We start from the raw sequence: 26308 nt of genomic DNA, 5'->3' as shown, positions 1-26308 counted from the left end.
ACTCTAGGTAGTAGAAAAATAGCAGTCGATATATAACATATACATATCAGTTTCAATATATATGGAATATGTCCCCTTATAGAGTATGTAATGCATTTGCTTGAGAGTGTGGAGAGCTGCAAATGAGACAAGGGTTTTTTAAGTCAAGTCACCTTTATTTATATAGCGCTTTATGAAATACAGATTGTGTCAAAACAGTTTGACAGTGTTAAATAGGAAAAACGTGTGCTGATAATGCAAGAGGACAACAGAAAACAGTCAATTTTTCAGTTAAAGTAAGTTCATTGTTGATTCAGTGTTGTTTCCATCCAGCTCAGTTCAAGTTGTATATATAAAGAAGAAAATTATATTTGGACGACTGCAATAGTGAAGGTTTTGGTGTTTTTGTCTAGGATTTTTTTGTTTTTTTTTTTTTTTTTTTGTAGGTTTGGGGGATTTTTTTCAGTGCACTTAGCCTAGTTTTAAGACTACATGCAAAGCGCCATCTAGTGGCAATTAACCAAAACAAGTCAGCTCAGGGTGTGTATTTATTTGTTTATTTTAAAGGCTGTCTTTTATACTGGCACAAATATATACACTTTAGGTCTGAAATGCAACACTTAATACTGAGATACTTGTTATTGTGGTACATTTACAGTTAGCAATTGCCCTTTGTGTAAGTGTTGTCTTAAAATCCCACATTCAAACTATATATCTAAAAGATTTCTGAAACTTTCAGTGACATCACTCAAGTAACCACTGCAGCATCTAATAGATACACATTTAGGAAATAGCGAAATGCAAACCAAAACACAAAAACAATTCTGTTTTACACTGTTTCCTCTAAACATTTGCTAACCACTGGTGACAATATTGTGCATGTGAGGCTGAGAGGATCAGAATTGAGGTTAATGTTTCTCTCCGGTTTGGTACTGAAACTGCTCTTCAAATGTCCTCAGAAGATACACAGCCTCAAAAGTGCAGCTGAGCTTCTGTTGCGTCTGAAGACTACTTCACCACAGCTGTAAGAGTGTGTGGGATGTGTGGAAAACATGATTGTATCAGCATTAGTTCTTTCTAAATGTCACACACACACACATCTATCTTTACAATCCAGACTGACATGCATGCAATGTGTGTGTTTGGAGGGCTGTGCGGTGTTACAGATCTCTCATATGACTCAGACAGAGAATCCTTGCGACTGTGTGTGGGCTTCACTTCAGTGTTTGTGGCCTCAGCATGTCACTAACGTTTCAAGTGCAAGCAGAATAAAGCAAAAGTGCAGACGGGTTACCCTGATAATATTAACACGTCTGGCTGTTGTTTGGGTCTAAATCTGGTGGGTGAAAAACAATGTAAAATGTGACCCAGTTAGGAAAAACATGCAATGAGATAATGTGAAGTCCCATCAGTTAAAAGGAGTACTTTCATGAGATCTGTTGTGCATAAAATGTAATCATATTATGATGTACAATTATATGGACATAATCTTCAATGTAACTGATGCCCACTAATGTTATTAAATGTGAAATATATCATTTCTGCACCAATAGCTTTACGTATTTGGTGGACACTTACTCGTTTTTTATTTTTATTGATTTTTTTAACAGTGCATTCAGTGTATACAACTTTTATTAGTACATGTGTTTCCTGAAAAGTTTACACTTCCACAAAAAAACACACAAAACACCAAAAAAACCCCATCACAACACCTTACCACACAAAAAAAAACACACAAGTAACCAACAAGAACACCCTAACAACCACTCAGCACACCCTAACAACCACCCAGAACAACCGAACAACCACTCAGAACACTTTGTTACCCCATAACAACACACTTACCAACAAGAACACCCTAACAACCACTCAGCACACCCTAACAACCACCCAGAACAACCGAACAACCACTCAGAACACTTTGTTTCCCCATAACAACACACTAACCAATAAGAACACCCTAACAAAAACTCAGCACACCCTAGCAACCACCCTGAACATCCTAATAACCACTCAGCACACCTTGTTACCCCCATTTCAACACACTAATAACCAACAAGAACACACCTAACAACCACTCAGCACACCATAACAACCACCCAGAACAACCTAACAACCACTCAGAACACTTTGTTACCCCATAACAACACACACTAACCAATAAGAACACCCCTAACAAAAACTCAGAACACCCTAGCAACCACCCCGAACACCCTAAAAACCCCTCAGCACACCTTGTTACCCCATTTCAACACACTAATAACCAACAAGAACACCCTAACAACCACTCAGCACACCATAACAACCACCCAGAACAACCGAACAACCACTCAGAACACTTTGTTACCCCATAACAACACACTAACCAATAAGAGCACCCTAACAAAAACTCAGCACACCCTTGCAACCACCCTGAACATCCTAATAACCACTCAGCACACCTTGTTACCCCATTTCAACACACTAATAACCAACAAGAACACCCTAACAGCCACTCAGCACACCCTAACAATCACTCAGCACACCTTGTTACCTCATATCAACACACTAATAACCAACAAGAACACCCTAAAAACCACTCAGAACATCTTGTTACCCAGTATCAACACACTAGTAACCAACGACAACCACTCAGAACAACCTAACAACCACCATGAACTACCTAACAACCACCCAGAGCAACCTAACAACCATCCAGAATACCCTAACAACCACCCAGAACAACTTAACAACCACCATAACAATTACTCAGAACAACAACAACCACTCAGAGCACCCTAATAACCACTTGAAAAAACCTAACAACCACTCAGAACACCCAAACAACCACCCAGAATATTTTGTTACCTCATTTCCAAAACACCATAATAACTGCAGAAAACACACTCACAACCACACAGCAAGATCCTGGAAACCCCCTAACCTGCATATGAATGCAACAACAAGCACTATCAGCTGCATAACAACACCTTTGCACTGAGACAATAAACCCTAGCAACCACGTAGCAAAATGCTAAGAATACCTTAGCAGCCATATAACAACACCTTGACATCTTCCATTGCAGCTGCAATACAACATGCAAAAAAAGTAGTCAGAACACCTTATCAACACCATGGCAACTAGCAACACAAAAGACACAAAACCCTAGCAACCAAAAAGCAAAGCTCAACTAACCAATCAGAACAGCTCAAAAACCATATAACAAGACTCTGGCATCTGCCTCTTAATAATGCTTTAGCAGCCACAAAGTAACATAATTTTAACAGTCCAGGACACCAGATACACCACAGAGTTATCAGAAATCCTAGCAGCTTTAGAAATGTATTAACATTATTAATAGAGAATACCTTAGAGACCATAAAACAACAATTTGGCCTGCACTAGGAACAGCACTGCAATGAGCTAAAAACCAATCAGAAGACTTTATCACCCCCATAGCAACAATCCAGAACACCTTAGCAACTGCATAGCAACATACTAACAAACATTTACAACACTTTATTAAATGTATAGCAATATTCTTGCAAGAGACAACCTTAACAACCACATAGCAAAGTCCTAACAACCACTCAGAACACCTTAGCAACTGCATAGCAATGACTAACAAGCACTAATAACACCTTATTAAACATAGAAAACTCAGAACAACTTAGCAACCAAGCACTGGCCTGACAACCACACACAATCTCTAGCAACTCAGAACACCCTAGATACCACAAAGAAATGCTAACAACTGATTAAAAAGGCATTACTGTTAACTCCTTAGCAACATTATGACAACACACTAGTTTCTGCCCTACCAACTGCATAGCTATGAATTAACACTCGCAACACATCAAATGTATAGCAACATTCTTGCACGAGACACAAAACCCTAACAACCATGCAGAAAAGCTCTAACAACCACTTAGAACACCTTAGCAACTACATAGCAATGCCCTGGCAACCACCCAGCAATTATTTAGCCTTGTGTTGCCATAGTAACATTAAACCATCCACTCAGAATACCAAAGACAACTCCCAAAAATCCTAGCAACAGTTTAGAAAGTCATGAACATTACCTCAGAACACTGTAGTACCCTTATGACAAAACCATGGCTTCTACCCTAGCAACTGCATTGCAACACAGTAACGATCTACAACACCTTAGCAAACGCATTACAAAAGCCCTGACAGCCCACCAGAATGCTCTAGCAACTGCTTATCAATGTGTGAACAACCACACAAACATCTTAACAACTGCACATGAACATCCTTCCAATGACCAAGAGCACCCTAGCAACGGTATTAAAACTCAGAACACAACTAACCACCAGCATCTTTGCATATATCCCAGCAACTGCATTGCAAGTTTGCAACATGCTAAAAAACATCTTGTTAAATGCATAGCAATGCCACAGCAACAGCCCAGAACACCCTAGCAACTGCAGAGGAATACCCTGGCAACCACCAACAACACAGATACCACCGAAAAATCCTAGCAATTGTTTTGAAATGTACTATTATACATGTTCTCTGTAAACTCAGAATACCTTAACAACACCCTGGATTCTACCCTAGTAACTGCATAGCAAGCATTGTCAAAAGTACCAACTTCGGGAGTAGTCAGCACTAAAATGTAAAAAATCTGACGATACCAGCATTTCCCACAAGCATTTTGAGCACTGTGAATAAAAACAGAATGCAATGATGTGGAAGTTTCAAATTTCAATATTTTATTCAGAATACAACATAGATGACATATCAAATGTTTAAACTGAGAAAATGTATCATTTTAAGGGAAAAATAAGTTGATTTTAAATATTATGGCATCAACACATCTCAAAAAAGTTGGGACAAGGCCATGTTTACCACTGTGTGGCATCCCATCTTCTTTTTATAACAGTCTGCAAACGTCCGGGGACTGAGGAGACAAGTTGCTCAAGTTAAGGAATAGAAATGTTGTCCCATTCTTGTCTAATACAGGCTTCTAGATGCTCAACTTAGGTCTTAGGTCTTCTTTGTCGCATCTTCCTCTTTATGATGCGCCAAATGTTTTCTATGGGTGAAAGATCTGGACTGCAGGCTGGCCATTTCAGTACCCGGATCTTTCTTCTACGCAGCCATGATGTTGTAATTGATGCAGTATGTGGTCTGGCATTGTCATGTTGGAAAATGCAAGTCTGGATGGGAGCATATGTTGTTCTAGAACTTGGATATACCTTTCAGCATTGATGGTGCCTTTCCAGATGTGTAAGCTGCCCATGCCACACGCACTCATGCAACCCCATACCATCAGAGGTGCAGGCTTCTGAACTGAGTGCTGATAACAACTTGGATTGTCCTTGTCCTCTTTAGTCCGGATGACATGGCGTCCCAGTTTTCCAAAAAGAACTTCAAATTTTGATTCGTCTGACCACAGAACATTTTTCCACTTTGCCACAGTCCATTTTAAATGAGCCTTGGCCCAGAGAAAACACCTGCGCTTCTGGATCACGTTTTGATATGGCTTCTTTTTTGACCTATAGAGTTTTCGAATGGCAAGGTGGATTGTGTTCACCGACAATGTTTACTGGAAGTATTCCTGAGCCCATGTTGTGATTTCCATTACAGTAGCATTCCTGTATGTGATGCAGTGCCGTCTAAGGGCCCGAAGATCACGGGCATCCAGTATAGTTTTCCGACCTTGACCCTTACGCACAGAGATTGTTCCAGATTCTCTGAATCTTTGGATGATATTATGCACTGTAGATGATAATAACTTCAAACTCTTTGCAAGTTTTCTCTGAGAAACTCCTTTCTGATATTGCTCCGCTATTTTTCGCCGCAGCATTGGGGGAATTGGTGATCCTCTGCTCATCTTGACTTCTGAGAGAAACTGCCACTCTGAGAGGCTCTTTTTATACCCAACCATGTTGCAAATTGACCTAATAAGTTGCAAATTGGTCCTCCATCTGTTCCTTATATGTACATTTAACTTTTCCGGCCTCTTATTGCTACCTGTCCCAACTTTTTTGGAATGTGAAGCTCTCATGAAATCCAAAATGATCCAATATTTGGCATGACATTTCAAAATGTCTCACTTTCAACATTTGATATGTTATCTATGTTCTATTGTGAATAAAATATAAGTTTATGAGATTTGTAAATTATTCCATTCCTTTTTTTACTCACAATTTGTACAGTGTCCCAACTTTTTTGGAATCAGGTTTGTACATACGAGAACATTTGAAAGCCGTGTCTTATCAGCAGATCAGTCTATGAGCAGATATATTAGGGGCCTGCTGCCATGTGTATGTGTTCAATCGTTCGGTGAAGAGCCAGCAGCCATATCACCCTGCAGCCCAAGACTGGTTGCCCACTGAAGCTAAGCAGGGTTGAGCTTGGTCAGTACCTGGATGGGAGACCTCCTGGGAAAACTAGGTTAAACTGAGGTCCTGACACTCTGTGGTCATTGAAAAAAATCCCAGAGTAGGGTTGTAACCCCGTCATCCTGGCCAAATTCGCCCATTGGCCTCTGACCATCATGGCCTCCTAACCATCCCCATACACTGATTGGCTGCATCACTCTGTCTCCTCTCCACTAATAAGCTGGTGTGTGGTGGGCATTCTGGTGCAGTATGGCTGCCATTGCATCATCCAGGTGGATGCTGCACACTGGTGGTGGTTGAGGAGATTACCCCCTTCTATGTAAAGCACTTTGAGTGCCCAGAAAAAATCTACATAATGTAAAACAAATATAATAATCATTAAGAGCGTGAAGCGATGATCATTGTAGCCAATCACAGACATATGTGTTGAGTGTGTGAACACAATGGACAAATCAGAGGTGTTTAAGAATCCGCTCAGCAATGCTCAAAAAGGTCACAGGAAATGCTGGTATCATAACATTTTTTTACATTTCAGTACCGACGGGAACCAAAGTCTGTACTTTTTAACACACAATTCCCTGGCAACTGCCCAGAGCACACTAACAACTGCTTAGTGATGTGCTAAAAAACCACACAAACACCTTAACTGCACAGGAACATATACTCAGATAATATACTCAGAGACTCAGAAAGCCTTAGCAACCTTGCAATTTACATTTCTGTACATTTGTGTAAATAATCAACTCTGTAGCTACATACACTACAAAATATATTGAAAAGAGTGACTCTCTCTCTCTCTCTGTGTGTGTGTGTGTGTGTGTGTGTGTGTGAGAGAGAGAGAGAGAGAGAGAGAGAGAGAGAGAGAGAGAATGAAAGCATCAGCCGTCAGACAGAGTTGAGAGGAGAGTGGGAGAAACTGAGAGAGAGTAGGAGGAATGAAAATAAGAGTTTATATGCAAGTCAGCATCACAACTGGAAGCACAGCATTTCAACAGCACAGACCTTTATGTTATGTAAAGCAAGGGGTGTCTGAAGGTAAGGTCTTTTTTTATTATTGATGTGTTGTGTGCAGTGGCACTTCTCTATATCTGACACTTCCTTTTATATAGTCAAAAATTTGCATTTTAGAATTTTGCTTATTATAAGTTTTTTATTTGCAGTAATGTAAATGTAATTAAGCACAAGTTATGTTGTTATGAAACTACTATTTAAAAAGCTCATTTTTTTTTATTTCATAACACTTTTGCTTTCATAAGTCAGCCTACATTATTTCATTTGCACAGAATTGCACAGTTGTATATTTAGCTTTAGAGGGAGCAGTACAATATTACCACAGTCAGAACCTCCTCTATAACAATATGCACGGTATTTTGCTGTTATGTGCTATAGACCACAGAGAATTATTATTATTATTTAGAATTTTTAGACATTTAGAATTCCTCTTGAACTGTTTGGCCACGAATAGTTTTATCATGCTGTAGATGGGTTGCAGAACTGAGGTGAATTCTTGGATCGTTCAGCTCATTAGGGTTACATTAATTTTGAGCACATGACATTCCATGACAAATATTCACTTTTTGCATAAAAAAATATATCCACTGTCCCACAGAAATGAGCAATTCTTATATTTGCCTATCACTTATTCAAATAGTGTTAATGTTCTGTATAGCATTACCAGAAAAATGTATGTGTAGATTGAGGGCTATAAATACTGTATGACATCATTTCATTTGAATAAACAGCTGGGGGGTTTGAATAGGTAAATACCTCTTTCCACAGTTTATACCTCAGCTGATAATGTATAATAAGCATGTCTTTCTGACAGCGTGGGAATTGAAAACATTTGTAAGTCTAACACTGCATTTGGGGTGAAAATCTAAAGAAATGTTGTAATGGACCAGATGCGTCCCATTCAGAAATGAGATCTAACAAAGATTGGGTTGTTCTTAATTCATTTAATTCCATTTGTAACATCTCCTACTTGCCATAGTTATTTTATTCTTGACCCTCGTGATGGTCAAACATGCACTGTTATTATGGAAAATTTGTTGCCATAGAAACGCCCTGACTTGGGGGCAGACTGAAGTTTGTAGACTAAAAGCTGGAGCGAGGCAGTTCATCTGCTGTTGAATGCTGTTGTTAGTGTACCATTAAGCTATCAAATTGTTAGCGAAGACACACTTGGAAAGTATACAACACATTTCTGCAGGGTTACACTTGAACAAAAAAAATAATGATATTAGCAGTTAAAGGAAATATTCAGAAACATTAATAAAGCACCATAAATTAAGCAGCTTATGTCAAATCAAAATTACACTACCTTGATAGTACTTATTAAAAAAAAATGTTTTTTTCTCATTTCTGAGTGAAACAGGATATTCAGTGAGAGAAAATGTAGGATGAGGCTCGATTTTATCCGGTAATTTGAACTGTGACAATTTGCCGTTATATACTAGAATGGAGTGAACTTTTTGGAGGGTAAGCAATTCAAAATAAGGGGGATCAACTGTAGTTTCCCAGTCTTTGGCATACAGTACACTGCAAATTTTTACATTTTGATTAAAAAACAAGAGGGGACATGGCCCTTTTTATGGCACCTGCACCCTTACTGACCTCTGACGAGTCTACACTTTGGTGACCTGATGCATAGACTGTTGAGAGACTACTGTTGTTCATTTGATTTAGTTAGTTTCATTGGCTGATACAACAGTGGTCTTAGACTTTATACTGACACCTATTGGCGTGCATGTTGCATTGCACAAAAGGAGCTTCACAATATTTCTATTGTAGAAATATAATATTTGCATGCATAATGCCCCACAATATTTATTTATTTCACAATCAAAAGTGGTGTCCCGATGGTTATTTAAATGTTTCATGTTTACTTAAAATAAATGAAAATGAAAATGTAAAAAAAAAGGGGGTGGGGGGCGCTAAGGAAATGTGCATCCTACACAGTGTACAATAAAAAAAGAAAGAAGTGGTAGTGTAATATTTTTTAAAAGAGAAGTTTATAACCAACATCAATATCATGCAGGCATAAAAGCATAACATAGTAAACTTTATACCTTATAATATACTCTATCTTTAAACTTAAAATGTTCTTTCTTTCTTTCTTTCTTTCTTTCTTTCTTTCTTTTGCAGTTTGACAGCGTTTTCTGATAACATCTCAAATGGTCTCATTCTTCCCCATAAGCAAATTTCCACTATAAACAACGCAATGTTATTGACATTTATCCACAACTACTAAACAAATCATTTTAACGAGAGAAAGAGGAGGACAGCACAGCATTTATGTCAGATGTGATACTGCACGATCTTTGTTGTGCTCATGGCAAAAAATACAAGTTCCTCCTCAGACTTAGAAAAATGGGATTCCGTACCAAATGAACAGCCATCCGAACCCATTTTTAAAACCCCTTCACCCTTTTGGAATCAGGATTTATTATACAGAAGATCTAGACAAGTACGTGAATCCATGCCTGATGTTGTCACAGATGGATTTAACTTGTATACTTACAGGTATGATTTAGGCTCTGTCACAAGCCCAAACCTCTCATGTGTTATAGGAGCAAATCAGATGCACCCTTCACCGAGTCTGAACTCTACTAGCAGTAGATATCTACCACCTTCATCGAAATTACTTGTCAGCGACCCAAATACGCTGCACAGTATTGGAAGGGGCACTTCATACTGGAGTTATTTAACTCCAGAAGTAGGACATGGACTTGTCAAAGGTTTCAGAAAGCTGCATAATCCACAAATTGACCCATTGTCAGCTTCATATCTTTATAGAGGGGTTGTTAGGGATACTCTTAGAAGAGATATTCCAAATGAGGAAGTCAAAATGTACATGCAAAAAGAGAGACCGAGATATTCACATTGGTACCACGAACCACAAAGTTATAGAATCTTCTCTAAAACGGATCGTGAGAGACATTATGTGAAAAACAACCCACTGCTAGGTTCTTTATTACATACAGATTCTAATAAAGAATATTTTAAACACAATATTGAGTACAACCATCACCACCCGCTCAATTTGAAGGACTCTACTCATGCTGTGCCTGAAGAATCAAAGCGGGAAAGTGAAACACAAACAAGGGAGGAGCTCCCTCTGCTGGTCTGGAGAGAAGAAACAGAAAAACACAATCACCAAACAAACACTAGCTCACAGTCTAAATCCTCCTCTTCTGCCCTTTGGGTTCTCCGTCGGTTTGCAGAAGGCACTCTGGTGGAGCTCGAGGGCGGCCGGCTGAAGCGGGTGGAGGATTTAAAGATGGAGGATTTGGAGCGGTGTGCTCAGTTACATCCTGAGCTGACACTGAAGCGTTTCACTGTGTTGAAGATGACTCCCTCACAGACCCCAACGCTCTCATGTTTACGTGTGGAGATTGAGCATGACCACTCACAGGTAAGAAAGAAAATACTCCTGATTTGATGCACGGTGGATTTTAAAAGAATCATTAAATCGTACTTTTCAAACTGTCTGTAAAACACAAAAGAAAATATGTCCTGCCTAGGCTATTTTTGCGTTTTGAACCCAATTCTGTCATGACAACTCTCAGAAAGATTAGTATGATAAAATACCTGGCAATGTTAATGTGTTTGGTCTTGGCAGAATAGATCTGGTCTGCTGCTTCTGCTGCGGCAGAGCAAGTACCAAGACTTGCGATTGCCAATACATCCACAGGCATGCTTCTACTGTGAGCTAGTAAGAAATACTACTGCTGTGCATATAATGTACATGAAATTTCCTCATAGCAGATCTATACAGGTGGAGCTGGGGAAGGTGGAGGGTTTCTGAGGAATTTTGCAAAATACTAAGCAAACACTGGCCAAGTGTTTGAATGTTGAAAACTCAAAGCTCATTGGCTGCTGATGCAAAAAAAAAAAAAAAAAAGTAGGGTTAGTACCACAGTACCACAAAGTCAGATAATCATGATGTGAAAAACAACTCACTTCTAGGTTCTTTATTACATATATCCTAATAAAGAATATTTTTAAAACAATATTCAGTGCACCCATTACCACCCGCTCAATTTGAACCATTCTACTCATGCTGTGCCTGAAAAACCAAAGTGGGAAAGTAAAAAACAAACAAGAGAGGAGCTCCCCCCGCTGGTCTGGAGAGAAGAACCAGAAAAACACAATCCCCAAACAAACACTAGCTCACAGTCTAAATCCTCCTCTTCTGCCCTTTGGGTTCTCTGTCGCTTTGCAGAAGGCATTCTGGTGGAGCTGAGGGTGGCCAGCTGAAGCATAAATTAAATGACTATTAAAATAAATGAGATTACCCTTAGCAGATCTATACAGGTGAAGCTGGAGAAGGTGGAGGGTTTCTGAAGCATGCTGCAAACTACTAAGCAAACACTGGCCAAATGTTTAAATGTTGAGCAGCAAGCTCATTGGCTCCTAATGCAACAAAAACAGGGATGGACATAAGGAATAAATTATGACACACTTGTCATTTTCTGGAGAATTATGTCTTTAAAATATTTACATTTTCTCTTCAGTTGTCACTGGAGGTGAGTGAAGGGCTGCCCTTCTTCGTTTGCGGTCATGGCTGGTCCTCCTGTAACCCTCAACATACAAGTCAAACCTGCAGACTGCAATGCCGCCAACTAAAGGTGGGTGACGTGTGCCTGGCACTGACGCATATGCCCGCATCTTCATCTCAGCCTGCCAATCAGAGCCTAGCTGAAGTTGGTGGAGATCACGCGGTCCCAAAGATTCATGCCGAAAACAACCCCACAATGCAGAAAAAACATCAATCAAGAAAGAGACACTTCACAGCTCCTGAACTAAGCAGCTAAAGGCTAAGTCATATATTGTAGATTTTTTTTTTTTTAACGTTTTTATTTACTTTTCTATTGTCTTCATTGTAAACACCATATTTTGCAAATAACTGTATACATAGTAACTGCAATGTAACCAATTCAATTACACTACCGTTCAAAGGTTTAGGGTCAGTGAGTTTATTTATTTTTTAAATAAATAAATATTTTTTTAAAGACAATATTTTATTTATTAAATTGGTCAAAAGTGGCAGTACATTTATTTTTACACTGCTAGAAATAAAATCTATTTCAAATATATGCGTTTCTTTTACACTTTCTATTCATCAAAGAATCCAGCAAAAACGTATCATAATTTCAACAAAAATACTAAGTAGCACAATGTATTTCAGCACTGATAATAATAAGAAATGTTTCCTGAGTACCATATCAGCATATTAAAATTATTTATGAAGTATCATGTGACAGACTGACAGGACATGAAGACTGGAGTAACGGCTGCTGAAAATTTATTTTTGATATAACAGGAATTCAATTTTGAAAAATATTATACAAAAAAAAATACAATACAATATAATAACATTTCTCATTATTACTGTATTTTTGATTGAATCAATGCAGCATAGACAAGCATAAGATACTTCTTTCAAACATTAAAAAAATAATTAACCAATATCTTACAGACCCCAAAACTTTTGAACAGTAGTTTATTTTGTCACAAAATACATATCAGACTCCTTACAACATTCTTACAACATCTAACAACAACAAAATTGGATATTACAGTAGTTATTTTTTGTTTTGCGGTCTATAATTTCCTGTATGCACATACACTGGTATAAAGAACATGCTAAAAACCCTGTACAATATCTAATAACTTTTTGACACTGGACTTAATGGACTTCTGTTAAATTGGTGGAAATCTATATACCTGTGTACTTGACAAAATAAACTTACAAATAGTATTTGACATAATGTCCTGCTCATGGTTGTGTGTGTATATATATATATATATATATATATATATATATATATATATATATATATATATATATATATATATATATATATTGTTGTTTAGTTGTTGTCCAATAATATGCTTTCTATAATGAGAAATTAAATTGTTATAAATTATTTTATTATAGAATAAATTATTTTAGAAACGTATTATTATGAATTTGAAAAACATATGTTGTTGTAAAAATACCACCTGCTTCCAACTAGCAAATCACAGGCTACGTTTAGAATATGTGTTTATGCTACTTTTATTTTCTGTATTATAGCATAGTATGCCACCCATAGATATGATAAATAAACCTGACATCATTCCCATTCATCCTAATTACAGCTGCTTTGCAACAAGACCTCTTAAGATGTTAACTTCATGAGATAAGCAGAACCCACCTGCTGAAACAAACATGCAATATAAAGAGGGCATGTTACAATAATATAGCATGCTACTGTTTAAAAGATTTGCATAATGCATATGGTTTTACATCCTATTTCTGGTATCTATGTAATACCTAATGCATAGCGTGTTAATCATTAACTTTCTCAGGTCCAAGTAGAATCCCTCCCATAAAACAAAGCAAAACATAATTTCATAGAATATTTGCATTGTTTTATTAATGAGATGGGTTCACTTTAAGATTTTGGTTTTACAATTTCATATTGAAAAAAAATAAATGTTTCACAACATATACTGTATACATTTTTCAGTTCTCCTACCATCTGGTTTTGAAGGCCATCTTTTCCACCAGTGACTCTTTAACGCACAGCTACAATGTTGTATTGTATCGATGTTATTGGGAACAGCTGCACGGGTCACATTTTCGTCTGCCAAAATCTAACGCACCTGCTCCTCTTCAGACAGTTTTATTCATTTCATTTTATCATTTTGATTTATTCCTAATGTTCAGATCATAACCAAATGCTCTCCCCTGATACCGCCCACCTGCTGGCCTGGCCGCTCTTCACAGGCGAGGACGGGCAATGATGACTCTGATACTGCAGGTGGACACGTACTGCAACACTGACCCTTGAGATGACCCACACACATTCACACTCCTCACAACAAAGGGTTCATTCACTAATGGTACACGCATATTTGTATGTAAATCCTGTGTGTGAACATTTGAACACATAATTAATCAATAAGTTGCCATAAGGTGTGTTTCTGTGTTTCAACATGTTCCTTCTTTTAGGATAATTTGGTCTTGTGCAAGATCTGAAATTTATAGGCTAACTAATGGACTAAAACAAGATGCCAAGGTAATTAATGGTAATAACACAGCTATTATTAAATGAAACCAAAAGAGAATAAATTCACAGAAAATAAATTACCAATTGCGCTGTAAACACTGATCTTGACTCTTCTGAAACCCTTCAAAGGCCAAATACAGGCACATGGCTTTTTATGAACTGAATGACTGAGATCTGCTGAGAGAAAACACGTGTTCTTTCATGTATGTGATGAAACCAAAGTGATTCCAAGGCAAAATTGAGTTGCATATTTTCCGCAGTCCTGTTTAATCGAGTGCTGAACATCTGTGTAAGGGTTTATTGAGTGTTTTGAAAGAGTGACATTAAAAACCATGGCATTGACTCACTGTAACAGACACCCCTCATTTGCATTTCTATTTCACATCTCGTGCAAAATACAGTGGGTCTAAAAGTCTGCAACCACATGGAAATTCTGTGATTCATCATCTAATTTAAACCTGGAAATAACCAGAATTTTGAATAACAGTAAAGAGACATTTAAGATTCTGGATTCTTTCATTCTTTCACCGTCAATAGCAAAATATATATTTTTTTCTATCTGACGTTTGATTGTCTAAGATTATTTTATATTTACTGTATTCTGGACTAATAAAAACATTTTCTGTCTTTGATATGTTCATGTTGATTCAAGTACTGATTTAAAGGGGTGTGTTTTTTTCTAGGCTTGATTGTGTTTATGGGGTGCAGTCTAACATTAATGCTTCATAAATTGTCTGAAAGAGTGGGCATATGTAATATCTACAAAAGGATTTATTAAATTGAATAAACACAAATATTAAAATGAGCAGTGCTTGAAGTGGGCGGTATGCAGTACTTCTATATTTTAGCCTTTAGGGTACCTGCAATTTTTGAGTAAAAAGCGTCTGGGTCTAGGTGAGTAAAACCTAACTCCTGTTCATTTTAACTCACATTGTTATGCTTGGTTGTTAACAGAAGAAAAAATGAATAAATAAGAAAATTCACAATAGAAACATTTTACTAGTGGTCTCAGACTTTCTGATAAGTTCAAGATAAGTCATGGCAGGAATTTTCCAGGAATAACTTTAGTGAATTCATGCCATCATACAAAGGTTTTTTTTTTTTTTTTTTTTGTAAAGAAGTTTCCAATAAAGCAATCTGCTTAAATCCACTGCCTTTTTCCTGATCAGTCTGGTTAAATCTCTAAGGCCAGTTCTTTCTCTTTGTATGTCTTCTTTGATATTCCAAACTTGGCTCTCTGTGCAGAAATGAAAGCCAGAACACCACACACTTGACTCAGCTGTGGCCAACCTCATACAGTTCCAGGAGTTTTGAGTTTTAAATGAAAATGTATGCTTTGGATGTACACTCCTCTAACAAAGGAATCCACTTTTGCTCCAGTAATGAGTCTCTTTCCTCTCTGGGATCTTGAAAAGAATTTGCATCCCTTATTTTTTCCAGGGCATGCGTAGTAATTAGTGGCATCCGCAGGCTCTGACGACCATGTTGCGGTACTTTTTCAATATTACATTGGAACTGTCATCAAAGTACAAAACGGAGATTCCATGTAACTGAGTAGGAGCACAGCAGGGCTTTGGGACTGTTTCTGGGTTTATGAAATGGACCTAGGATAAGCAGAGAACATTGTAATTGTAACATAATTGTAACTGCAGAACATGAGTACTGTATATAAAATATTGAATAGTCCAATTAAACTAATGACCATCCAACTCTTCAGAGAACTCTGCAATTTATACCCAGTTTGATGTTATTTGGATATGTCGCCATATTCGATTTGGGCTCTTGATCAATCAATAGATTTTATTTAAGAGGGAATAACCAAATAATGTGGTTCTGTTTTGGATCTCATTGACTTGTACGGACAAAAACGTCCAAAACATTTAAATATCATTATATAAGAAACACAATCAAGTGAGTTTGATATTACATGGGGGTCAGTTAACGATGACCAAATTATTCCTTTAACACAGAAAATGACTGTGGGACTCACCAGTGTCTGTACAATAGCATGGTTTGTGGCATTCATATAAGAGTTCAAGGGGAACACACATTCCCCCTCACAGTAGTATGCGGCGTAACCCTCTGGAGCAATGATCCAGTCCTGGAAACACAAGAAAGATGAGAAAGTTGAAGATGAGGAGATAAAGGCACACAATGAAAGAGGAGTCTAAAACAGGAAGCTGATCACAGTACCTGCCATCCCAGATCTCTAAAGCTGACATAAAGTTCATGCTTCTTGCAGCCCTGTTTGGGATCTACACTGGAACCCTCTGCAACGAAAAGGAGGAAGAATAAATATGTAGCACTTTTGTTAATAACACGTTAATAAACTGTATGTTTATTAAGTATGAAGCTATATATTTGTGGTAGAAATTAAAAAGCTTGAAAATGAAATGACGGCAATGAGCTAACACAAAGTTTGGAAAAAAGAGTCACCTGCGGACTCAGCTGTCTTCAAAGCCACCTGGCTGGGTGCAACACCAGGTTTGGGGTTTTTAGAGCGGTGGTGACCCCTCTGTTTGTTTCCTGATGCTGAGCGAACACTACGGAGATGGAATCCTGACGCTTTCAAAAACGCCACCATAAATGGCTGCTTATTCCGAGGTCCAGTGCTGCCCACCAGACCTGCTCTCCTTGGGTTCATTCTTTCACCTGCAGAGGGCAACAATGAGTTGCATGATATTCTGTCCATGAGTTAGAATACATACAATTCTGAAATTCTAAATATCATGTCATTCAAATAATTTTAATAATTTTTCAACTGTTTGGGTGTCCAGAAAATCACTGGAGCCCCCTGATGTTTCTGATGTGAATATTTACTTTTGTGTTTCAAAGAATAAAGAAATGTTTGAAACGACATGAGGGTGAGTAAATGATGACAGACGTTTCTATCCCCTATTCCAAATGGCCATTTGACTGTTTCGGATGGTAGTTTGGCAGGTTGTGTTATAAAGATATTTTAATATTTGAAGATGCTCACCGTATGCGGTTTCCAGAGAAAGCTGCAGTCCCAAGTTCTGACCTGGGTTTATAACCCAGAGGTTAGTGGTGACTGTGAGGTCAAATACCAGCCATCCCTCTTCTGCCGCCCATACCACTCTCGAGTCTAGCAGGTACAGCTCCCTACAAAGAGGTCATATATGGGTCAATATCTCTTTACTACAAACATAAAAAGTGGATATGATCGCTGAAACAATAAAAAACACCTAGGTTTTACATCAGTGCTCTTTAGCCATGCTAAACCCAAAAACACAATGCTAGAATGTTCTGGGATTACTGGTGTAAGTCTACGTTTCATATTAATAGTAATGGTGGGGTCAGTTTAACACAACTTAATGGATAAAAAAGGTCAACTGTCTGTTGTCAATATAAAGCTGTATGTTGTCTGTTGTATAAAGCACAGCTCACACAGAAATAACTTTCAAACTGTTGGTCAACGTGGCAAATTTGCAAAGTCTAACTCAAACCTGCTTAGATTTTGCAAAAAGAAAAAAGAAAAAATTGTTAGACAATGTAAATATGACCGCACATTAAATATCCACCACAGTAAATAACCCTCAGAGAGACTTTCACTTCAGTTGTTTAAAAACACCTTGTTCACATAATGTAGTCAAATCTGAGCTACTATTAGCATCATTGAGGTTTTCTCTGCAGAGAAGTTTACAAACTGCAGAAATGAGATGCAAAAATGCCATGACATGCCAGGACTTGTTGTCCTTCTCAGATACAGATATCACAAAATAAGCTCTACTCCATGAGATAAGAACCTGAGGTCGATAGGCTGATACGAGCCATGAAATCAAAAACAACTGATGCTGCGCAGGCAACAACATGTTCCCAAGACAGCGTCAAAGTTGGCTCTTATTAAATGTGATGTTTCAGAGATCAGATTTTCCTCCGGTGATGAAAACAGGGCTTCTGGATGGCTCTCCAGAACAATGACTTGACTTACAGGTAAGATTTCAGACCTTGAGGCCAACAAGAGACTAGGTCTTTATGTTCCTCCTGTCTAGTCGCCTTGCTGTCTGAGCACATCAACGGGGCAAACCGTCTCTGCATGACAATAGGAGAGGTGCAGGAAGGATGATTCACAATGGGTGGTCTTCACAGGGAATGTGTGCATCGGGGGTGGATAATGCTTTAGTGTGCATGTAATTTAGAACAAGCAATGGATACCTCAAGAGAGACAGTCTGTCTGAGCATGTCTCACCTGGAGGACTTATTCAGATTCTACGCTTTACGGACACAATCAGAAACTTTCAAAGGAGGTGTGATCAAGGATGAGGGAATGAAGAGGAAAACATTTCGGGTGGAGGAATGGGGTGTTTCTCCAGTTGTCTGGGGTAGAGAGCCTCCCTTCCACTGAGGACTCTGCATCTCAATAACTGACAGTAATGGCTCTGTAATGGCGGCTGCTCTCACTGCTTGTTAGCGGCCACACCGTAAATCAGATTGAGGAATTCTGTGGGAGCCCTGGCACTAGACATGTATCGTTGGGCAGACAAATCAGTGTGTGTGTGTGTGTGTGGTTAAGTCCATCACTCCTACATTTAGGATAAAAAGTGTGGGTGATGGCATATGTTTCATTTCAGACATTTCACTTTGTTTTTTTTATTATGCCTGCAGGCCTTTGCATACTATTCTTTTAAAAACCCAACCAACTAGAACGTACCAAAGTCATGAATTAGCTTTTACATTTCTGAAAAATTGTATCCTTGACTTACACAATAAATAACGAAACCATTAAATGCCAAGGGCAAACAGATGCACATCCAAAGTCAGTGTGAAAAACTTACTTTACTTGCATAATCAGACCTATTTTAGAGTGGAACAGGGACCATGAAAGTGGGTGTTAGGTACCACAATGGACCAGGAGGTTGGAAAAGAGTGGTTGAGATGGGATTTGCAAAGTCAGTTGAAAAAGAATATGGTTTCCAAGATGAAGCAATTAATTACATTTTGGAATATCATGAACAATTGTATCATCCACACTTGAACAAGTAATGTTCTGTATGATGTCAAGAACTGAACGGCCAAATACAATTATTTTTCTGTGTATTTTATAATGACATACCTTTTGGGCTGCTGTTGGAGCACCTGGAACACACTGACACGGAAAGTCTCATTTTCATAGCGCTCGTGTACAAAGTCCTTGTAGATGCGGAGCTCCGCAGCTGTCACGGTTTCTCCCGGCGGTATGCGGGACAGGTCGAAACGAAACTCTCTGTGGTGCTGATGATAGAGACGGAGGTCTTCTTTTAGATCCACTACAGAAAAGGGAAGAAATTTAATGGTCAGTATATACTATATACTATATAGATATATGTGTGTGTGTGTGTATACTATACATTATCTTAATGTAATTGTCCGTAAAGTCCTGCGTTCGACACCATAGATCATGACATACTCATAGATCAATTACAAAACTTTACGGGTATTCAAGGATAGGCTTTAAGATGGTTTAGATCCTACCCATCCGATCGCTACCACTTTGTTTATTCAAACGATTCATCTCAGTTATCACGAGTAAAGTATGAAGTGCCACAAGGATCTGTCCTAGGTCCTCTGCTATTTTCAATATACATGTTGCCCCTTGGTAATATTATTAGAAAATACAGGATTCGTTTTCACTGTTATGCTGATGATACCCAACTATATATCTCAACGAGACCAGATGAAACTTCTAAATTGTTTAAGCTAACAGAGTGTGTTAAAATGTTTAAAGATTGGATGACCAATAATTTTCTCCTATTAAATTCAGATAAGACAGAGATATTACTTATTGGACCAAAAAAACATTACACAGAATTTTTTGCACACAATTTGCAATTAGACGGATGTACTGTTACTTACTCTACAGTCAAAAATCTGGGTGTTATATTAGACTGTACATTTTCTTTTGAAAATCATATTTCCCATGTTACAAAAACAACATTCTTCCATCTTAGAAACATTGCCAAGCTACGAAACATGACCTCTAGACTGGACTATTGTAATGCACTGCTAGGTAGTTGTCCTGCATCTTCAATAAACAAGCTACAGGTAGACAAAAATGCAGCTGCCAGAGTCCTTACCAGGTAAAGAAAATATGATCATATTATCCCAATTTTACAGTCTCTGCACTGGATACCTATTAAGTTCCATATCAGTTACAAAATATTATTACTTACCTACAAGGCCCTTAATGGTTTAGCTCCTGCGTACCTAACTAGTCTTCTACCACGCTACAACCCATCACGCTCCCTAAGGTCACAAAACTCTGGACTTTTGGTAGTACCTAGGATAGCAAAGTCCCCTAAAACAGGCAGAGCTTTTTCACATTTGTCTCCCAAACTTTGGAATAGCCTTCCTGATAACGTTTGGCGTTCAGTTTGATTGCAACATATAATAATTGCCGTTAATAGTGTTCATCGTCTGTTTGATTAGGTCTTTAATTGATTTTTCTGTACATTTCTGCCATATGTACATTAACTGACAGTCACCACTGATAAGCTACTACTAAATATATTGTACAAACTTAATTTTCTGTTAAGTTTTTTTGCAACAATTTGTGTCGTGAAAATCGCTATACAAAGAAACTTGAATAAAGAAAAAGTCATTTCTATTATACTTTCATCATTCAAATATTATGAATAATTTATTCAACCAGCTATATTTCATTATATTGATGACGTTTTTAAAAATGTTTTATATTATGTGTGGCATTTTGGCCACATATGTCTTCTTCAAGGTGTTTCCTTCACAGCCGTGGGTTTGCAGCCCATTATTAATAGTATATTTTTAAAAAATGTTTTATATCATAAACCAGCCAGTTGAATAAAAGCCTTTTAATAATTTGCCTTTTAATAGTGTGAAATTTTTGGATTGTATTTTTTCCTATTAAAGAGAACCTTCAGATATATGTAACAGAACATCAGCGCTTATAAAATTTAATTATTTAAATATTATTTTTATTATGTAAATGAGATCTATTTTGAGTGACTGATGGATTTACATATTGCCTTAAAAATGTTAAAAAGCTCATGAGCTTAATTTTCTATAAATCTGTATTTGCAAACTTGTTTGCAATATGTAGCCTTAGGATGTAACATTTCCTGCCACGGCTAACTGTGCGTGAGACACATATGTGTGATCTTTTTAAATTTGGTTTGGTCTGAATGCAAACTACGAGCTTTTCTTTTGTCTCATTTGACTTCACAGTACCGCTGCCAACCAATGAGCGCACACACTGACACCACAGCATAAGTCACTGTACCAGACTTCATTCTGTCAGAAACACTGAGCGCTTACGCTTGATTGCCTCACCCACATCACTGTGTCCAAAAAAGAAATGTTTGCTTCCATAAGCCGGTGATTGATCTGGGCGCTGGGTACCCTGGGGACCGAAGCTGGGGGAGAAACCACAGGCCCTGCACCCACCCACCATTGACTTCAATCACACACATGTGCCAACCACAAGAAAAGCTCTGTTAAAGGCCTGGCCCGGAAAACCAATGGTGCCCCACATATACATATACGTAATGGATACACATGCACATTCAGGCTGTATATTGGTGGCTCCTCGCAACGCTAACCTGAGAGACCTGTTAACTGTGGTAAAATAATCTAATTCCGGATGAGGAAGAGGTCTTGAGTAGCATCTGGCTTGTCCCAAGTATTCCAGACATGGTTGACCACATCTGGGAGAAGGTTGTCCCTATCCCGCTGAAAAGACCAGCATATGTTGGGCCGTGGATGCTGGAATCACCACCAGCCTTCTCATGCAGCTTCACCAAAGGGGCCAGCTTGAACAGCACCACTCCATCATAACCAGCATGAAAGTTTATACTGTTCAAAGCTAGCCTTTTTAGTAGGGAAAGCCTTATTTCCTCTTTTTTGACATCTTATTCTGTATTAATAATACGTATCCACGTCCATAAACACCAAGAAAGACTAAAATAAAGTATCTCAATGAGTGCAGAAGAAAAATTATAATGAAGTCTCAGTCAACACTGACTTAACCCCAATGTTGTATCAACCCAGCCCAAACCCAGCTGAGCCGATCCTCAGAATTTCCAGCCTGATGGTGGCATAAACATTTCCTGGAGGTTTCATGCAGCTTTTACAACCAATCTGTCATCCTTGAGTTCCACCCTTTCCACCCATTCCAAGCTTTTCAAGTGACCTCCTACAGGTATGCAGGGAATCTGTTATGACGATTCCTCTTAATATCTTGTACATCCAGTCTGTAAGTTCATGACATCAAGTGCTAGGGAACAGCAATGCATTTGAGTCTTTTCCAACTACTCACTGTCTTGCGAGAGCATGATTATTGGGGGAAGCACTCGGAGAGGAAGCACTCTGAGGCATGCACATACTCAAAATAACGAGTCATTTGTTTGACCGCAATTAAATAGTGGAAAGGAAAACATGGGTATTTTATGAAGGCAATAATTGCTTGTAAGGTCTGGTGTGTTTATGTGAAAGGCCATATGATGCAAAGATCAGATATGCATGCCGCGCCATGTGCTGTTTTAACACTCAGTTCTTGATCAGAGGACTGGAATGAGGGCCAATACACTTGGCAGAACAAAAGTTTTAATTGTTATAATCTCTGTTGAGTAAAAAACAGTCAGTACACTCACACTTTTCATTGTCTGATGTAAGCCTTTTCCGCTGTGGGATGTGGGCTATCAATCAATTAAAGATTGTTTTGCGTATATCAACATTTGGTTAAAAAAGCACATACATGATCATTCAAAGATCATGAAAAAAGTGTTTTTACAAAAATGGACTTCAGAAGACAATAACAGGATGTTCTATTGTCTAAATTCCAGGCTGCATGCTAAACATCAGACAATGAAAAGTGTGTTTTCTGAGCAGAGCTGAAAAACTAATTTGAGGTCTAATCAGCTTTCGGTGCCGAGGCTAGAAATCTGATAGAAGATCTGCTTACTTTCTTTAAAATCGGCTTATGAACATAAACAGGTGGATTTGCACGCTGCTTGTTGTGCATGCTTCTACACTGAGTTTAGAATTCACTGGAATTCGGATTAACAATTCACATAAGCAATCACTGTTTGTTCATGTTTAGTTATGCCAATCTTGGTTGACTTTTATCTTATATAGGCCTTATATGCTCCATGTCAAACTTCATTTAGCTCTTTTAGTTTAAAATCTACAAGGCTTAGACTTGTAAATGATTCAGATAAGAAATATTGTGATGGATTTTTACAGTTTTCTTAGTAGGAGCATCAGTGTCAAACTCAGGTAAACATGGAAAACAGGAAGTTGTGCTGTAAGGTCACAGCCAGGTTGCTGGAAACCACAACCTCTTTGCAAATGAAAACTAGAAAAGTAGCAAACATTGATGACAAAGCATTGTTTAAGACTTGAAAAGTAAAGACAGTTGAAAGTAAAAACCTGAAGGTCATACAGGCCTTTTTTAAACCATAATACGAAAAGGAAAAAGTTTGTCAAAACCGATTTGGATTGTTGGCCTAAGAAAGCCTTGCCTGGAAGTTTTAAAACAGCTTGAAGGTTATATAAACAGTGTTGTAGTTTGATACATGAACAGTTTGAAATTTGAAGGTTATATGAACCTTTAGTATAGTTTGAAGAGAGATTTGAGGTTTGAAGGGTTGCATGTCTTTGTATAGGAGTTTGCGAAGGTGGTTGCTTGACAGGGTGTTCTGACTGGTTACAGATAGATAGATGATCGATACTTTTTGATGAAATTCCCAAGAGGTCACCCAAAGCTTGCATTATTTTCCACTTCTAAACACAGCATAAGCTGCAGCTGTCATTTGTGCTGGAAGGTATTGAAGCTGTGGAATTACAGCCTATGGAATACCTTACTGAAGACAATATAAAGACGGAACTGGGTTAAAGAAATGTGCAAGGAAGTCAATGACCAGATCATGCCCTTCTGAGCTTAATAAATACACACACTTGCAAAAACATTTGAATCTTTAGTTTCACACAGCTGCATTTTACATCCACATCTCAGCCTAAAATCGATGCCCATTCATTTCAAATATTCAGCATCACTTTTGACCACACACACACTTAACACACACTAGAGGTCTAGTCTTGAAAACACGATTGTTTGGATGATGTATCTGGACCCTCCATGTCTACTGCCCTCAGCGCTCTTCAAAACATGCCTCCCTAAATCCTAGTCATGCGAAACAAAGCCCCCCCATTAAAACCCCATGTGTTTAGAGCTTTGAGGGGAATTCTGTGGAAACTGAATATGTAGTTGCTGGCCATTATATATTTAACTGTGTTAAACAAGGTAATTTTAGGAAAAGTAAAATAATAATATGATAATGATTATAATAACTCACAATGGAAATGAACAAAATAAATACTACTGCAAAACACATTATTTGTGTATGAAATGACTGATGGACAGCTGCGAAATAAAAATGAATACATTTATATAAAAATTAAAAAATTTAAATAAAATACATTTAGCTGCTACTAAATTTGGGGATACATTTTCTGAGCACATTGAGCTAAAATATTAGATACGAAACTATAACTAATAACATACATAATCTCATTCATACCTAAATATAATTTAGAATATAAAAATGTAAATTAACAAATTAACGACAAAATAATCCCAAATGACTGCTAGTACCATTTTTTATCATAAAAACACCCAGGAGAATTTTTTTACTACTATAAGAATCAGAGGAAAAAAACAAACAAGGCGTTCTGCCATTGCCAAAGAGTCATAGTTCTCAAGAATACAGCCAAAATGATTTATGATAAGATGGAATCCACCTAGAGAAACAGATACGATCCTCTTTGATAAACTGATTATAAAGTAGAATCTGATGATCTAACATTTGAATCAAGGAATCAGTTTGGTACCAAATCAAGAAATCCCCTTAGCAATCCCATCAACACATTTAGGCTACTTCAGTTTTTATTTTTATTTATTATTATTATTATTGTTTATTAGTATTATTATACTGTTTTAAAGATTGTATATAAAGTGCTCACCCAGATTGACAAAGCTCATCCACCATGTCGGCATCACTGAGAAAGCGACATGTCCTGTTGGGTCACCCATCGGGGGTCCCGGGGTGGGGTGTGTACGCCGGTTTTGTAAGAGTCCTCCAGGATGGCGTTATTATACAGATCTAGCATGAACATGGGAGCCGCGGGTGTGCCTCTCCTGCAGGAGCGGACGGGGCCCGGTGCGGCAGCCCGAGGATGGAGAGGATCTCCCCGCTGCATCCCTTGCGCTCCTGGCTCTTCAGCCGTCGCTGGAGGAAGCTGGACTGAATGTCATGTATCCAGACTGAAGTTTTGCTTGCATTGACCCGTGCGCGCGGAGCGCACTGTAACCACACGCAACTATCAAAGCTAGCAGAGATCCAGCTGCACTGGAAATCATATTTTAATAATAAAGTCCTGATAATAAAGAATAGGTCCTGAGCTGACAGTAAGTCTTGCTACTCGTTTGATTATATCCACGAAGTCGAGGTGGTTTTAAATACACTGCCTGTGTTTAATAATCCAATCCAGAGATAAATCCAGCATGATGTGTACATGGTGCATGATGGTCTCACGCTTTTAAATAGCCGCTGCAGCTCGTGGGTGGGGCTGGCGCGCGCACATGGGCTGTCTTTTAGTATACAAAACATAAAACTACTAGTTTGCCTGGAAATGATGTTCTAATTAGTACAGGCACATTTTTTGTACATCGCGAAAATTAGCCATGTTTTTGATAGTAAGGAGTGGCAAGTGTAGTAAACCATGTATTTGTTCTTCTTCAGATGGCATTAAACACACAGCTTTAATTAAAATACCAAAATAAAACCAAAAAGCAGTAGTATTACATATAGTAATTAAACCATGGTAGACCACAAAGTAAAGCACGGTCTTGTTACACTTTTAACCATGGTATTTGTAGTAAACTT

The 26308-nt window shown here is 38.1% G+C and overlaps 1 protein-coding gene and 1 pseudogene across 1 annotated transcript; one reads left to right on the top strand and one right to left on the bottom strand.

Annotated features, from left to right (window-relative positions):
- The first annotated feature begins 7230 nt into the window (after nucleotides 1-7230).
- On the top strand, nucleotides 7231-12380 carry LOC109098885. The gene is made up of 3 exons (XM_042733621.1): nucleotides 7231-7365; nucleotides 9475-10744; nucleotides 11847-12380. Exons 2-3 carry the CDS (start codon nucleotides 9662-9664, stop codon nucleotides 12144-12146), a joined length of 1383 nt encoding a protein of 460 aa, XP_042589555.1. The 5' UTR covers nucleotides 7231-7365; nucleotides 9475-9661; the 3' UTR covers nucleotides 12147-12380.
- An 801-nt stretch (nucleotides 12381-13181) lies between these two features.
- Nucleotides 13182-26308, bottom strand: part of LOC109098886 — a 16820-nt pseudogene continuing 3693 nt past the window's right edge.

Source organism: Cyprinus carpio, chromosome B11 (genome assembly GCF_018340385.1).
Source record: "Cyprinus carpio isolate SPL01 chromosome B11, ASM1834038v1, whole genome shotgun sequence".
NCBI classification, from domain to species: Eukaryota; Metazoa; Chordata; class Actinopteri; order Cypriniformes; family Cyprinidae; genus Cyprinus; species Cyprinus carpio.
Note: the sequence above shows the minus strand (reverse complement) of the source record. Positions and strands in the feature narration are given on the sequence as shown.